Source organism: Pyrus communis, chromosome 9 (assembly GCF_041283825.1).
Source record: "Pyrus communis isolate YQ-2024b chromosome 9, ASM4128382v1, whole genome shotgun sequence".
NCBI lineage: Eukaryota > Viridiplantae > Streptophyta > Magnoliopsida > Rosales > Rosaceae > Pyrus > Pyrus communis.
The window spans coordinates 9,515,123-9,531,299 of NC_142573.1; the positions used below are offsets into that span (position 1 = coordinate 9,515,123).

The window sequence follows — 16,177 nt, forward strand, 5'->3', positions numbered from 1 at the left end:
GTAATCAGATCTGAGAATTTGGTAAACTTCCTCTTTCTACACTGCTACTTCAGGGGTGAGTTAGAAACATGAAGGACGAGAAAAGTATTCTCTAGTCAAAATTTGATCAGATTTATAAACTTCAAAATTGTACTCATTCATGGACATAATCATGGTGTGCTTCAGGCAATGTCTTTCATGATTAAACGGTCCATAGAAGCGAGCCAAAGAGTCATGAAATTCTTGTTCATGAGGTATTTCCATTTGTAATGATTCGGGCACAAGTCTTCAAATGACGATCATGGCGAAGGCTTATTCAGCTCTTCCTTGCCATTGTTGGCTATAATGGTTTCTCAGCTTCTTGATAGTCAAGTAGAGATTCACGTCTTGTACCCACATAAAGTGGTTTCTAATATAAACATCCAAATCAGGGAAATCGAACTTGTGACAGTTCGACAATCCATTGAATTGAAGGGAACAAGATTGTGATTGGTGCTATGGGAATAAATCATCCATAAGCATCAAAGTTAGAACATTCGGGTTCTAAGACATGGTTTTCATGAAGAATTCGGGTTTTCATGGGTGTATTGTTTTACGAAAACTTCGGGTTTCAAAGGCACTAAATTTGAAACTATAGGTTCAATTTAGTTTATGAACGTTTAGTTCATAAAAGAGAGGTTCCTACAAGAAACACATAATGCAATATACAAATAAGTGTAGTGGATTTGAGGTTCTTAGGGTACTCAAGTGTGAGAGCTTCGTTACTACGAAAATATGTCAACGATTCAAAGTTTTAAAAATAAATTATTAAATCGTTAATGTCCAAACGTGATCTTCAGGTCAATAATTTTGGATTCATTATCAGATTAATGGACTGCATATCACTTTTAGTTAACTCAATAGATTGGGACCGAATAGGGTCGATTGTAAAAGCTAAATAATATTAACATACGGGTTAATACTATTTAGAATGCTAAAATAATAGCATGTGGGTCGAAAAAATTGCCCCAAGAGATAATTGGGCTCGAGTGGGGTACCTTGAGTAAAAAGCATGGCCCAAAAAATGGCCTCAGGTGTGAACTTCAGGTCACGGGGTGAGGAAGAAACCCCAGCCGCAACTGGGTTTCAAGGTTGGGCCTTGGGGATGGCACGGGACAAAGCCCAGCAGATTTTCTGGCTTGTTAATGCACGGGAGCCCAGCCACAGTGGGCTGGCGTCATGCAAGGACCAAACCCATGTATATGGGCTGATACTGGAGCAGGCTATAAGCTTTAGTGCGCGTCGGACAGTAGCCCAGCAAGCATGACAGCTTGCTGGCATGGGCCGAGAGCAGATGGAGGTTCAAAAAGGAAAGATGCATGCTTCCTTGATGATTGGGGACTAAGGACCTGAGATAACCCAACCAGGCCAAAGGCCTGGGGTGTGTATATGCTCACAGCAAAGCTGCAGTCAAGGTCCATGTGGGTGCAGTAAAGCCCTAAGGGCTGCTGCCTAGTTTGTGCCGCAAGGGGTGGTGCCATACCATTCCCAAATTTTTTCGACATATGTAGGGTTTAAGAAACCCTAGAATTGCTTCTAATTTAATTTGATACTTTGACGCACATATTCCACATAACAATTTAATTGTGCAATGCATGAAACAAATATATATATATATATATATATATATTGACAAATATATGAACATATACAATATATATATATATATATATATATATTGGAAGGAAAATATAAACATAGGGGGTTCATGCATCATTGGGAATGTTTTCATGCTTCATAGTTGTTTCAAATATCTTACTTTATTTTAAGCGTACCTGATTGGCAGAAAACAACAAAAGCCTTTGAATTTGTAGAAGATCCTTCTCGGAAAGCCGGAATTGCATCTTCAATTCGTTGTATCACGTTCAACAAAGAAAAAATAAATTGAATCAATAACATGTAGATCAATTCAATAAAATAATAAATTAATCATAATAAGAATGCTTAAAATGTAATACTCCCCTGATTGAATACCAAACTCTCCTGTTAGCGCAGCGTCAAAAACGTGCTGATAACGTGTTGTAGGCATAATTTACTGAACAATTATGGAGGCCATAGAGAGAGAGAAAGGTGCGGCAATAGTAGAGAGAAAGAGAGAGATGTGTAATTGTGGGTGTGTGTTATTCCACCCCATTATGCCTTTATAGTAGTAGGAAAGGTTAATTCCTTACCCTTTCGGATTACAACATTTAATAGGTAATCTAATCCTAATAGGAATATAAGATACATTCACATATCTATTAGGATTTACACAATCATATTCCTATTCCAATAGGACTGCAACAAAAAGAATGTGAAAACTATAAACAGAAAAACGAGTTAGTTACCAAACGAACCCTTAAACTACCAAAAAAGAAGAAAGAAAGGAAATTCAAATTACCCAAAAACAGAAATGAGATGTTCTACAAAATCATAATTTCTTCATTCTTTCTTCAACTCAAGTAATTGGAACCACCTAGCCTAGCCCATACTGCAGTTCTACATTTGAATCATGAGCTCCAGAACCAGAAAATCCTCCCTATCTAATGTTGAACATTCCAGTCCCAACCCAAATTGGCACACCCATAATTATACACTCACTCACTCCTCTAACTGTGTCAACTCTCCCATTCACACAGCCATTGAACAGATGATCCGCCACCTGTTCGAATGACACCAATGCAATCACACTCTTCTCCATTTTCTTTGCTCCGAATCGCGTCAACCCAAGCACTTCCCCCATGTATGTCATCACATCCCCAACGCAGATCATGTGCCGGCAGTCTATGTTCATCCCATGTTGTTTCATCGTGCTCTTTATCTCCTCAATGATGCAGACTCGTGCCGCTTCGATCCCAAGCGTCCTCTGCACTTTCAGAACGTCATTGCTTGTGGTTCTGCATCCGTTTACTCATTCAGTCCCCATCACTTCTAGAAGCCCTCTGCCTTCGACGAACAACTTGTACTTCTTGTTATTGGTTTTCATTTCTTTTTCGTTGTTAATCATGACACGCTTGACTGTGTTTATGCCCCTTAGTGTGATTGATGAGAGCCTGTTCTTCAAGCTGTGAAGGCGAAAATAAAGTTTGCTTCTGTTAGTCTCTGCAGGAAAAACTTCCAATTTTCTGATATCCAAAACCTTAACATTTTCTGACTTCAGTTTGATTCCCCGAATTTGTAAAATCGATTCTTTCACCATATTAGCATCCACAGACAAGTACGCATCTTGAATCATGGACATATCGAGCGTGATCACTATAGACACTGATCTTGCAGTCATTACAATCTGTATACTTTCAGCAATCTGCCCGAGACTTGTGCTCTCAATCCGCCCTGCTACCACCCTTGCAGATTTTTCATTAGTATCACATTCGAGCGCCGCAGTGATGATTGGCGTGTGGATGTTTTTCCGCATTTAATATTTCCTTGATTCGGGGGACTCCGAGTGTAATGTTCATGCTTGCAACTCCAGCAAAGTGGAAAGTTTTCAATGTCATCTGCGTCGCAGGCTCGCAAATACATTGAGCTCCGATTATTCCAATTGCTGTTCCACCCTCAATCTTCTTCGAATGGTAACGTGAAATGCAAGTATCAAGAAAAACCTCCAACTGTCTAGAAGTAACACCCGCAATATTTTGCACAATCTTCTCCTTCCAAGCAGGGATTTGATCATCATCAAACATAAATATCTCATGTTTTTTAATGAATGATTCTACATACTCATCCAAAAATTCTTCCAAAGAAGTTTTGAAACCGGCAGAGCACCCGGCCTCAGGAGTCATATCTGGTTCAGAAAGCCTTCTTCTCACTATTTCAAACACTTAATCAGGAGACACATACTCATTTTTATCGGCAGGATATGTGGCTTTCGCTTTCAGAAACAACCAGGGCAAGTCCAACGGAGCTTCATCTTTTTCTTCCATCACTGCAGGATCCATACCATCATCTCCATAATAGAACTGAAGTATACATCCACTCGCATTTCTCACTGTTTTATCATACTAAACACATAGATCCTCCATAACTTTGGTCAATCTACGACTCAGGTACTTAGTGTCAGCTGTTTTCACAGCTGTATCCACAAGCCCCTCTCACCCTCCCATTGTATGGAAGAAGAACTCTGTAGGACTCAAGCCGCTGTAAAATGAGCTAGCAACAAACCCTTTAGCGGCAGGGGTTTTTACACCTCTAAGGAAGTGTGGAAGGCTTCGGTCTATGAACCCATTGGGGGCGCGACAACCACCAACAGATTGCTGGCCAACACAAGCAATCATCTGGCTTATATTTTTGGCAGATCCTTTAGAACCACACTGGGACATGATCAAGGGACTATTTCTCCAATGTAGCTTTTGTATACACAACTTTCCGGTTTGATCTCTGATGTTGTTCAATACACTAATTATCCCCGACGTAAGCGACTATGCTGCATCAGAACCTGGTATAAGTTGGAGATGCCCTTCATTGAACAACTTTATCTGGCCATAACATTTTTCGTAGCCTTCCTTAATTATCTTCTCTTTCTCTTCGCACAAATTGCCACTTGGCTGAACATCACTTATCCCAATTGAGAATCCATGGTTACCAATCCATTGCGCGCTTAACTTAGCTAAGCAATTCATGCAAGCAGCAGCTGCCTGAGGTTTATAGTCTCTGAGAAGAGCAGAGTAAAGTCCATTCTTGTTGCCATTTCCCAATGTAGCCTTCCCAAGTTGCCTGGCTATGAGCACACTGTTACGAAATAAACAAACCCATCTTTCGGGCACATTGCTTCAATTTCTCTCCCATCTTCGGTCTTGGTGGTGGTGTAGGACTTCTCTGTGACAATTAGATTCAGATAGACTCTCAGGTTTACATTTGGGCGTACGAGAACACTAAACAATTGCTTTCCTGTCCACAGCTCTACTGCTTAATCACGGCAGATGTTGGAAGATCAACTGGATCCATGCCACTCCCCATATATGAACACATAAGTGAAAATGATGAACGGTCATAAAATGTGTCCTTCCTCGTTATAAGGAAAGAGGATGTCAGAAAATCTTGAGTTGAAGCAACCAAGATCTCCCTATTTTTGGGTGTGCACAAATTGTTTTCCACCCCCAAGAACAGAGCAGTCTCTGCCCGCGCCTCCTCTGTTTGCGGGACATGAATGTTCATCTCATCGCCGTCAAAATCAGCATTATACGGATTGCAAATAGATTCATTAAACCTCAGCGTCCTCCAAGGCATAACCTTAGCCCGATGAGACATGAAAGACATCCTATGCAGGCTTGGTTGTCTGTTGAAAAGAAGAATGTCACCGTCTTCTAGATGGCGTCCAACTATGTCACCGTATTGGAGTCCATCAGCCAGATTTTTACTGATCCTCGTAATCGCCAAGGAGAATTCTTCACCATCACGATGCAAAGATCTGGCACCGGGGTACTTATGAGGTCCATTACACACACACTTCCCCAGCTTCTCAATATTATGACATGTAACCCATTCGGGGTACGTTAAGATTTGAGCTATTTCAATGGGGACTCCAACCTCATTGATTTTTAGATTAGGGTCAGGAGATATAACACTTCTTCCAATATATTCAACACATTTCGCAGACAAATTCCCGCGAAAACGCCCTTGCTTCTCCTTGAGCCACTGCACAAAACCTTTCAATGGATTCCCACCTTGCATCGTGAAAGGCACACGAACCTCACTATTTATATACTGTGTAACCTCAACCTGAAGTTCATCCCAACTCCGCTTAACCCTGGGGGCATACCCCAGCCTCAAATCAAACAAATCGCACGTAAGGCGCGCATTCGACTGAATGATCTGCTTCAACCTCACCGTAATGTCATTCTTGTTGCTCACTTCTCCCCCAACCAAAACTGAAGGGCGAATCATAGTAGGCGGCACCAGAATGTTGGTTATCAAGAGATTCTCCGGCCTAGGAGACAAATAAAGCACCTCACAATCCTTATCACTCATCTCTTTCAACAAAGTGAAGACTTTTGTGGGGTCTAACATAGCTTCCACGCTTAACTCCGCTGCAAAGACTTTAGTCCCCGCCATTGTTTTTCTCAACTCATCCATCACATCTTCAAATTTCGAACGGTCGTGAAGAATGCCGATCATCCCAACCGCCTTCTTCACCGTCTTGTTCACATACCCGCATTTCCAGCACTTCGTCTGCCGATTACCGGCACACAATGCAGTACATTTCTTCACCACAATTTTCATCAGTTCCATTTTTTTCATAGGATCCTTTAGATTCCTCATCTTCCTCAAATACTCCACCCGCATTTCGTCCTTCAGTAGAAACCCAGAACAATTCTTGCAGATACACTTCAGGACGTTCACAACCGTGCCCAGATACCCGACGTTGTAGACGGGGAGGGCGAGGGCCAAATACCCAAAATGCCCCGGGCACTCGACGTTGTTTCCAACCGAAGTTGTAATATGTGCCAATGTAGATTTGAACTTCTGCCAATTTCATAATCTCTACCGGGGACATAACGATAAATTTCAGTTCCTTAACTGTACGGTGCGTATCGGGTTCGATAAAGGGTTGCCTGGTGAAATCTAGGGTTTTGACGTTGGCGGATTTCATCGTGTTGTTTGATCGTAACGGTGGAGGGGCGAAATCTGGGAGAAATAACAAAATTGCAGAACGCCATAATTTAAAAATTGTTCAAAAATCGTTAAGAAATTGTTTGATCAGAAAATTTTCACTGGAACAATTAAACCCTAATTTTAACATAATCATCCCCAATTGATTATTCAATTTTACAGGTTTAAGAAATTTAGATATAAAAATCAGAATTTATTGACTGAAATTAAAAAGGTAAACAGACGTACCTGGTTGAAACTTGAAAATTTTAAAAATGAAGGAGAGGCCGTAGAAGGAGGCGCTGCCAGAGATCGAACCCGAGACCTCCGAAAATGTTGCTGAGAAGAGATATGCCCAACACGCCACCCGCGGGAGTTTTATTGTTTGCGCATGTCAATATTATTTATTCAATATGAGTAGAATGGGCCTAATTGGCATTTTTTTGTTATAGTTTGGTTAGTTGCAGCCCATTTCCTCTTTTTGTTGTTTTTTGAGAGGAGATAATATCTTGGTTAGGTTACTTTTCTGGATTTAGGTTTAATTGTCTAATTAAAACTGATTTTATTTCTTGTTTTTAAGTTAATCTTGTATCTCGTTCATCTATAAATACTTCGTTATAGAGAAAAATATAAGACCACTCTCCAATAATTTGTTTAACTTTACATGATTAGAAAAGAAAACTACATTCTTGAACGTATATGGAAGTTGATTGGTATGATATTTGTTTGTCAGATATTAAAATCTACTTGTATTGAAATCTAGATAATTCAATCCATACTGCCTAACTTACATGAAACAGATTCATTGTCACGTGATATCTCTTTTCTAATAATGCATTGTCATGTGTAAGTTTTTTTCTGCATGACAATGTATTATGAGATCGAAATGTCAGATGGCGGTGAAACCGTTTATGTAATATTTAAAATGATTTCTGACCGCACAATGTAGATGAACTGATATAATTCACAGATCCCTAAAATCCTCACAAATAGAATATGACGAGAATCCGGATTCTTCTACGAGTGGCTCTCTTTCTGATGTGCAGTTCCTCCCTTCCGGGTACCCCCAATGACTTGCACTGATGTTAATCACAAAATTAATACCATTAATTTTGATTAGTAACAAGCTGATTAACATAAGTACACAAGCTACAAAGTTTTCATACCAAGTTTATTCATAAAATGATGAATTATCATATTCTCTTAACACTTTATTTGTTGTTAATAAATAAGGTTCAAAAGTGAGTCTAGATAAATGATAAACTGTCACATAATTCATGCACAATGAATAATATAACATTGGTGAGTAGTGCATTACTTTGGACATGTATATCGATCCGACAATTATTGTTTAATTTTGAAGGAGATTCTAAATTCTAATCTCATAAACAAAAGGAACTAATACCCTTTTGATAGAAGGGTGGGTTTTCTCCTTGTATAGCTCAAAAGTTATCAATATGTGGGACTAATGCTTAACGGATTTAAATTACTTCCAATGACCCAGTGAAATACTTTGGAAGAATACTTTGGTTTTCTCAGTATCAACAATTTGTCCATCCAACGTGCCCAAGTTTTTAACGCTTCCTGATAGGCAACAAGACGATCCATGTCATGATATAAGGTCTTTCTATCTTGAACAAAATCCCACCTCCATGACATGCAAACAAAAGCTTACCCTACCATATGCTTTTATGCATATTTAAGCCCTAATATTTCTCATTCACATAAATAAGTGCTATGTCGCTAAAGTTATACGATTTAAACCACTAAGAGCGTCTCCAAATAAGATGTTAAATTGTCCAAATCAGTAATAACAGTAACAAAAGACAACATTAATGTTTTCCAACTGAGAAGCCAATCTGATGTGGCATGACATGGATTGACGTATCTCCCCCTTGCTGCCAAATTTGACAGAACCTTCAGATTTTCTTAGTTAATTATTAAATGCTTTTTATTAATTTTTTTTATTAGTTTAAAGCATTATTCTTTTGTTTCTTTTCATTCCCAATGCAAAGAAAATACTTATGAATTATTATATTATGTTTAAAATTTGACATATCAGTTGGAGAACAAAAGTTTAAAAAATGTCATAGTGCCATGTAAGCCTTCACATTTAAATTTTAGGTTCAAAATTTGATATCTCCTTTGGAGATGGTCTAAAAGCAAGATCATATCTCACGGAAAAGGATTATTTTCTTGAGGATCCTAGAGATTCCGTGATCGTGACCGTTCATCGTACATCGTGCGTTCAAAAATCATTTCAAAATTTAAAATTTTAAAATTAAATATAAATAGTATCTAACGAAAACTGACCACACGATCACGATCACAATCACAGAATTCCTAAGATCCCCAGAAAAAGGATCCGGCGAGGATCCTTTTCCATATCTCATGGTTGTTTCCTTCCAGTGTGGAGCTGCCAATGCCACATGTTGAAGAGAGTTGTCCAACCAATCATTCGTAGTGGAGCTGCCAATGCCACATGTTGAAGAGAGTTGTCCAACCAATCATTCGTAGTGGAGCTGCCAATGCCACATGTTCGTAAGAAACTTTTCACAAAAATATGATCTTACATATTTTAGTAGAATCCGATTTCACAATAATTATATTTAAAGAGTTGTTCGAGTCAATCAATCCTATAAAAAATTTCTCCTAGTTTGAGTTTGAGTTGCACCACCTACCGATAAAGCTGTGAAATCTTTCCTAGCACAACTCTTTATGATACATCCATTTATTAAAAACAATGGTTTTTTTAAGGGAAAAAATAAGTTGTCCCAGTTAAAACATGAAGGAAAAAATAGGAATTCGCATAGAATTGTTGAATTTTTGCATTATTCGAAGTGATCAAGCAGAAGAGGAGTCGATTGCTGGTATTTTTTATGAAATTCCTTTGTTCTAAGAGATTTACAATATAATCTGAATTACTGAAAAGAAAATTCAAACTTAAGTGAGAGAAAATAAATTGTTTTAATTAACTTGGTTTTCAAACTCTCAACTCTATTAATTATACTCTTATGAGTTTAGAATTTTCTTTTTAAGAGTTGATTCGACACTTGCTAATGAGCAGCGTGCTAGCCTTCTTGCATCCAAATTCAATTTTTTCTTTGTAGATTCGAGTGGTTTTAAATCTCTCTTTGTCAATAACAAAACTATCTTGAAAAAGACGGATTAGACTGAAACTTATTCAGAGAGGACACAAAAGAGAGAAAATCAAATAGGGATAGAAGGAATACCTAATATCAAGGAACAAAATTTGTGAAAAGCTATAGCAAAAGTGAAAAACAAGGGGTTACAGCTGAATGCTCATGCCTTTGAAGAGAATCAAACTGCTCTGTTATACAAAGCTGAACAAGTTTCCAAACTTTTGATGCTCTGGGAGATCACATGGATTTTCCATTACATGATCAAGAACAAAAAATAAAACAAAATTGAACGGATCACATGGCTTGATGATTCGTGGAAGGGTAGCTTCCTGTATATCTCCTAACGCCTTTTTGCACGAAGAATCGCAGATACTACGTAGACTGTTACATGCTATGCCGCCACTCCAATGGTTAGTTTAACTACCATCTGCAACGAATCCCAAAAACAGATACTTGAGAACAAATATGTTAATCGAAAATCGAGTCAATAATGTAACTGATGTGCTAGTCAATCAGTTTCGATTTCAGCAAGGAATTTATCTTACAAGACAACTAGGAAAAGCAGATACAATAACAGAAAAAGCACTCAGCATGTCTTTTAACCGTGTACTTTCACATATACTGGCTGATATCGCTTGTGTGTGCTACGTATTCAGGAAAGAACAATACAATAAAAAGGCCCATAATGCCCTTGAATAAAGATGACTTTTCCCGGGTAAGAACGCTTGAGAAAATGTATAACTCAGTAAGTTTCTTGTGACTCACCTTCTGAAGGATCGACGTGTACAAAAAAACTGGCTGCAACTATGAGATAGCACAGAATAAGCATCAAGCCTTTAAAATAGTTTGACGTCCCTTCCTACAAAGATAAAGGCAGTGAATCTCACATCGAGCAAAATTGAATGTAAACAAAAAACAGTAACTAAGAAACACTTAGTCATATCGTACAGTTGAACAGAAACAAAATAAAAGGCATCACAATTCATCTCGGATTATGTAATAGGAAGACTGGATGGGGACCAAATAAGTTCTTGGTTAAATTTAGAGAAACTCTTAACGGTTAAAAGGAAGACAAACAAGGAAATGATCACAAACCTGCAACATAAATGCCACGACTAACACTGTAATAAAAAGTGTGGCAGTCTCGAACAGTTGAAAATTCAAGTCCATTGGCTGTCCCATGATCCACCCCACAACTACGCAGAAGGGTATCTACAATTGTCAAGAACAAAAATTATTAGCCTATTTTCTGTTCTGAAATGTAATCAACTCAAGAGAAACTATAACAAGCAAGTCCAACAGAGGTTTGTGACGGTTCATAGACATTCTATCATATGACAAAGTTCTGTAGAGAGAACTCATTAGCTAGCTATTCAAGTCCTTACCACAAACATGGATATTTGTGTAGATGATCCAATTGCAACTCCAAGTGTGATATCCTGCAGAAAAATTAATTCCATCAATAAAATAAACGGAATCTATAAATTGAGGCTTACAAATCTTCGATTCAAAGCACTCACAAGCTTGTCCTTCATGGCAAACATGATAGCACTTGCATGCTCTGCAGCATTTCCTACAATTGGTAGTAGTATAACACTGATAAATGCCACAGGCATGTTGAATGAGTCAGATGCTCCCTGGAGAAACAGTAAATACATTAACTTATCAAACAGTTACACAAAACCGAGGCCAAATTACCAGTAAAACAAGAATGAAAAATGTGCGTCACAATCACACACAGAAAATGGAAGTGCAAAAGGTCAGCACAATAGCAGCTCAGAAACTATGCACCCGGAGCACAGTGGAATAGTATATGAAGCAAGTGTTACCTGGATAGCATCAACAAGGTATCCAGACAAAACAGACACCCAGACAGTTAAAACAGCAAGCCAGCCAATTGCTTCCCAATGAGTTATCTCGGGAACCTCTTCCTCATCGGATTCATCTTCATCCCCGACTCCTTCCTGAAACAGTTTCCAAAGAGAAATTAAACAACTGAATGGATATTTTCAATAGAAAACTGAAGGAACTAGTAAACGCTCTTCTTTATGGAAAATAAAATCATAATAAAATTGATAAGAAGATAATTCCCTTAAATATGAAAATTTTTCATAAAAATACCGAAGCTCATTCAAGATTTAAAAAATGCCAAAAACTCATCATTTTGATAAACTTCAGCAACTAACAGAGCAATGCACCATGGTCAAAATAGAAAAACAATGACACTCTAGATCCTTTGAAAAACTTAAGCACACTTGACTAACCTCCTCAATGGGATTATAAAGATTACGATGACTTCTAAGTTGAAAGAAGAGGTAACTTGCATATGCCACTAGCATTACACAGCTGCTAAATCTTGAAAGAGACAACTCTGACTTCCCAAAGTGGATCTCTGAGTGCGTAAAATGAAGCACAGCTGGAAACATTAACCCCATGACAGCCATCAACAGCAATCCAGAATTCACAAGGGCGGCAGACTGTTGCAAAAGTAGCCACATTCGGATGTAAATGTCATGACATCAAGATGAACAGCGTCAAAGAGCTCACAGAGCAGAAAATTTCAGGGTCCAAGGCTCAACAAAATTTGAAGATCTACCTTGTTGAAAACCTGAATTTTTTGGTAATGAATGATTCCACCAGTGAAGAAGGCACATCCGAGCACTAAGAGCATGTTGGACAAGATTGATCCCAATAATGACTGCTGAACAACCCTTATCATTCCGTTCTTTAATGCATATATTGATATAATCATTTCCGTTGCATTTCCAAATGTGGCATTTAACAGACCCCCAACTGCAATCCAACAACGAGCTCACTTGAGAAAAAACCAAAAACAGACGCACAAAGGTATAAGATTTTTTGAATCAGTGATTCAGTAAGTAGGTTACCAAAGTTCCTACTTTGAAAACAAGTGGAACTACCTATTCCCTTTCATAACCAACGAAAAGAAGTGTATCAAGTGACACTACAAAGAACAGGTTACCGGCACTGGGAATCTGTGATAATTTATTAAGATTATCTGAATCACTATTTATAACAACTAAAACATCTTTCAGGATGTCCAGTAAACACTCTAGTAAGCTGACGTTATAATCAATTAATGGCACAGAAACTTCATTAGAGTAATTGATACGATCAAAGTCCCATAGAAAAACAGTTTACTTCGTACAAGCCATTCAACCAGACACATGACCATAGAGACTAACTAGTAAACAGGTAGGAACAGAGAAGCAAATGATGCTGTTACAACAACAACAACAACAACAAAGCCTTATCCCACTCAGTGGGGTCAGCAGACTGATGCTGTTAGGGGATTTAAATCCCATAATGTTATGATCTAGTAAATTAAACACAGAGAGAAATGCATGTTCAAAATTCCAATGACCAGCAAAAGAAAGCTTGCATAGTTTACCAAGAACCAACTCTGTTAGTTCCTATACAGTCTGAATCTAATCAATGAGATGCACAAATTATTCTAGGGAAGTAGTTAATTTATTGAGGATGACTAAAAAATCTTAAAATATACTTCTCAATTGTCAGATGATTCAAGGGAAAATATACTACTATTAAAAAAACCCATATTATCATCCACTAAAGTATACTATTGATCATGACCATTGATCAAATAATATTGTGTCTAAATGTATGGCCCCAGTTGACAGCCCTAGCAACATTTTGTGTCAACAGAACAGTACTTTATTACAGCAGCAGAGCCAGGAATCTAAACTAGGATGGTGGCAGCCTCAGAAAATTTAGTTCATCAAAATAACATATATTCGGACAAAATTCTTCGAAATCCTAATCCAGTTAGCAATATAAATATATCACTAAAAAAATTTATGAAAATGATACAAAAATTCAGGCTACCATCACTTGGCAGGTTAAAAATTATACCTGTTGGTCCTGTGTAAAAAGCAAGTTGCCTGCACCACAACAATGGAAAACTCAAGAATTAGCCTTAGACAAAGTTAAGGGAACTTAATGCAATCCAAAACAAGCTAGCACTTACTCAGTCGCATATCCTATACGCTCTGCTAAAGGTACGATGCCCACTAAGCTGAAGAAGAAGACCCATCCCTAACGTATACAAAGTAACTGTCAATGGATTAGGAGTGAAGTCAATTTAAACTATTGAAAGGATGTGCGAAAAAGAAACCATGTTGGAACACCTTGCCATATAAGATAAGGCTACATCACAAGGTTGTAATGTCAAGTTCCAAAAGAAAATAAAGACATGGAAACCGCTAATTCTTGATTAGTTGCCAGTAGCTAAGTCTATTCTCTTCTGCACTTCCCTGCTTACTAAACTCTACTACATTCTTCTCCTAACTAAATGAAACGAATTTTAAAGATGAATTAGAGATGTATACATACATGCTTTCCAGTAATATAATGTAGCAAGATTGCCAATGGACCAAAGGGTAGCAACACATTGATCTTTGCTTTAAATAGGACTATATAAATACTTCTCGGAACTCTTATCCACATATGTCTTGAAATCCATGAGTTCGCCAAATCTGCCCGTGACTGCAAATGAATCATCTCAAAGTCCAAGGCCTCTACTTTACTGGTGGCTACTGATGAGCTAAAAGGGATTTCTTCATCAGACTCAAGGTCTGTCTTTCCATCTATGGAAACCATCTACAAGTACGAATTACCAACCAATTAAGAAGAGGGCAGAACACGGAAACGTGATTACACCAAAGCACGGAACTTTACTCACAAAAAATAGAAGCTACATTTACCCATTTGGTTAAGTAACTTGGAGGACAACAATGTACACCAAGTTAAAAATTAGCAAAAAAACAGTAAATGTATGGTGACTCCATTAGAGAACAATCCCAAAAAGGAAGAAACTTCATTGGTTTTCCCCAAAACTGCTGATTATATTTTCATATTTTCCACCTTTTCATCTTTTAAGAGCTATGGGATGCAATCTGTAAGTAACTAAATGACTACATTTAAACAACCCAGTTTTCTTCACTGCAATCACATACCAAATAAAGCTCAGTAAAATTAATTAGGCAGTGTTTGGAGGTTGAAATAAATGAAGAATCAGAACCGATGGCATGGAGTGCAAGCCATCTACTTACAGATCAGCCAGAACATCAAATGGCACCAACCCACTAGAAAAGAAATCATTTTTACTAACAAATACAGCAAAACAAACAGAACATATCAATTAAAAACGATTAAATTTATAGATTCTGAGAGAAACAACTGTATTACCTCAAACCCAGAAGCAAAAATGGATTGGATTTGAGCAAATGGATCAACTTCTCCTCAGTCTTTGCCTCCTTCAGAGAGAGAGAGAGAGAACGTTTGTGTGAAAATGGAGCCCAGTACTTTGGGTCTGTGAAAAGAAGAAGAGAGATGGAGTCAAGGGTGGAGGAGGAGATGGCGTTGGATGCCAGAACCCGGCAACGGAATTTAAGACAAAACGAGACTTATTATACATTTAAAAGGAAGGTTCTGAGAAAATTCAAAATAGAGAGGCCTCATGATTCAAGGTTTGATTTCTTAATTGTTTTCCAATCATTGAATGTTCTTCATTTATGTCCCTTTCCCACCACCAACTAATGAAAAATGTTTGAAAACTTTGAGTTTTAACGGTAAAGACAAAATAAAGGGTAAAGTGAATAATATCATAATTGACTTTTTAGTATAAAAATGTGGTTTTTCGTTAAAATAAACAGTACCGAAAACTTTTCGTTAAAATGTGGTTTTTCTATTTAAAGAGTTGTTCGAGCCAAACAATCCTATAAAAATTTTCTGTTGTTTGAGTTCGAGTTGCACCACCTGCCGATAAAGCTGTGAAATCTTTTTATTATTATTGGAAAAGCTGTGAAATCTTTCCTAGCACATCTCTTTATGATGCATTCATTTATTAAAAATAAACGTTTTTTTAGGGAAAAAAATAAGTTGTCCCAGTAAAAACATGAAGGAAAAAATAAAAGGAATTCGCATAGAATTGTTGAATTTTTGGATTATTCGAAGTGAACAAGCAGGAGAGGAGTCGATTGCTGGTATTTTTTGTTAGATATATATCAACAATCAATGATAATTATATATGCTAATAAATAATAAATGCTAATAGATAAATTAACAGAGTATGAACAAAATAAAAATATTAAACAGACAACTTGAAGATCGAGGCTTGAGTACCGCAATGTCCTTGAAATAGAAATTTTGTCTCTACTCAGTATTTGTAGTTCTACAGACGTCTGTTTCACCATGATTCAACGATCAAAGTCAGAATTCCAGCATCAAAAAACTTGACTTCTAGCGAATTTCGATGTAGTTCTCTCAGTAAAAATGTTTGGAATTGTAGAAGAAGATTTTGATTTTTTCTATGTTCTAAATGTCATGCAGATGGATGTATATATAATAGGATCATGCATGTTCGCAACATGTATGAAAATGGGATGCGTCTGTTGGAAGCCATCTTC

General features: G+C 37.6%; 1 protein-coding gene and 1 pseudogene across 1 annotated transcript; both read right to left on the minus strand.

The window, feature by feature from the left end:
* Positions 1-2,536: 2,536 nt before the first annotated feature.
* On the minus strand, positions 2,537-6,586 carry LOC137740518 (DNA-directed RNA polymerase III subunit 1 pseudogene; annotated as a pseudogene).
* A 3,200-nt stretch (positions 6,587-9,786) lies between these two features.
* Positions 9,787-15,256, minus strand: LOC137739448 (vacuolar cation/proton exchanger 2). Its single transcript, XM_088700524.1, has 12 exons — positions 14,958-15,256; positions 14,103-14,369; positions 13,738-13,805; positions 13,623-13,651; positions 12,325-12,521; positions 11,993-12,205; positions 11,558-11,692; positions 11,249-11,365; positions 11,114-11,167; positions 10,824-10,940; positions 10,494-10,587; positions 9,787-10,155 (listed from the first exon to the last, which is right to left on the minus strand). Exons 2-12 carry the CDS (start codon positions 14,367-14,369, stop codon positions 10,145-10,147), a joined length of 1,302 nt encoding a protein of 433 aa, XP_088556650.1. The 5' UTR covers positions 14,958-15,256; the 3' UTR covers positions 9,787-10,144.
* Between the last annotated feature and the right edge of the window lie 921 nt (positions 15,257-16,177).

What these genes read in the sequence shown, in the direction of transcription:
- LOC137739448 (XM_088700524.1), bottom strand. Translation starts at nt 14,369, where the DNA reads ATGGTTTCCATAGATGGAAAGACAGACCTTGAGTCTGATGAAGAAATC. An exon ending in TTTTTACACAGGACCAACAG is followed by an intron (nt 12,522 to 13,622) that starts GTATAATTTTTA and finishes GTTGGATTGCAG; the next exon opens with TTGGGGGTCTGTTAAATGCC. An exon ending in ACCTTGTTGATGCTATCCAG is followed by an intron (nt 11,366 to 11,557) that starts GTAACACTTGCT and finishes CTGTTTCTCCAG; the next exon opens with GGAGCATCTGACTCATTCAA.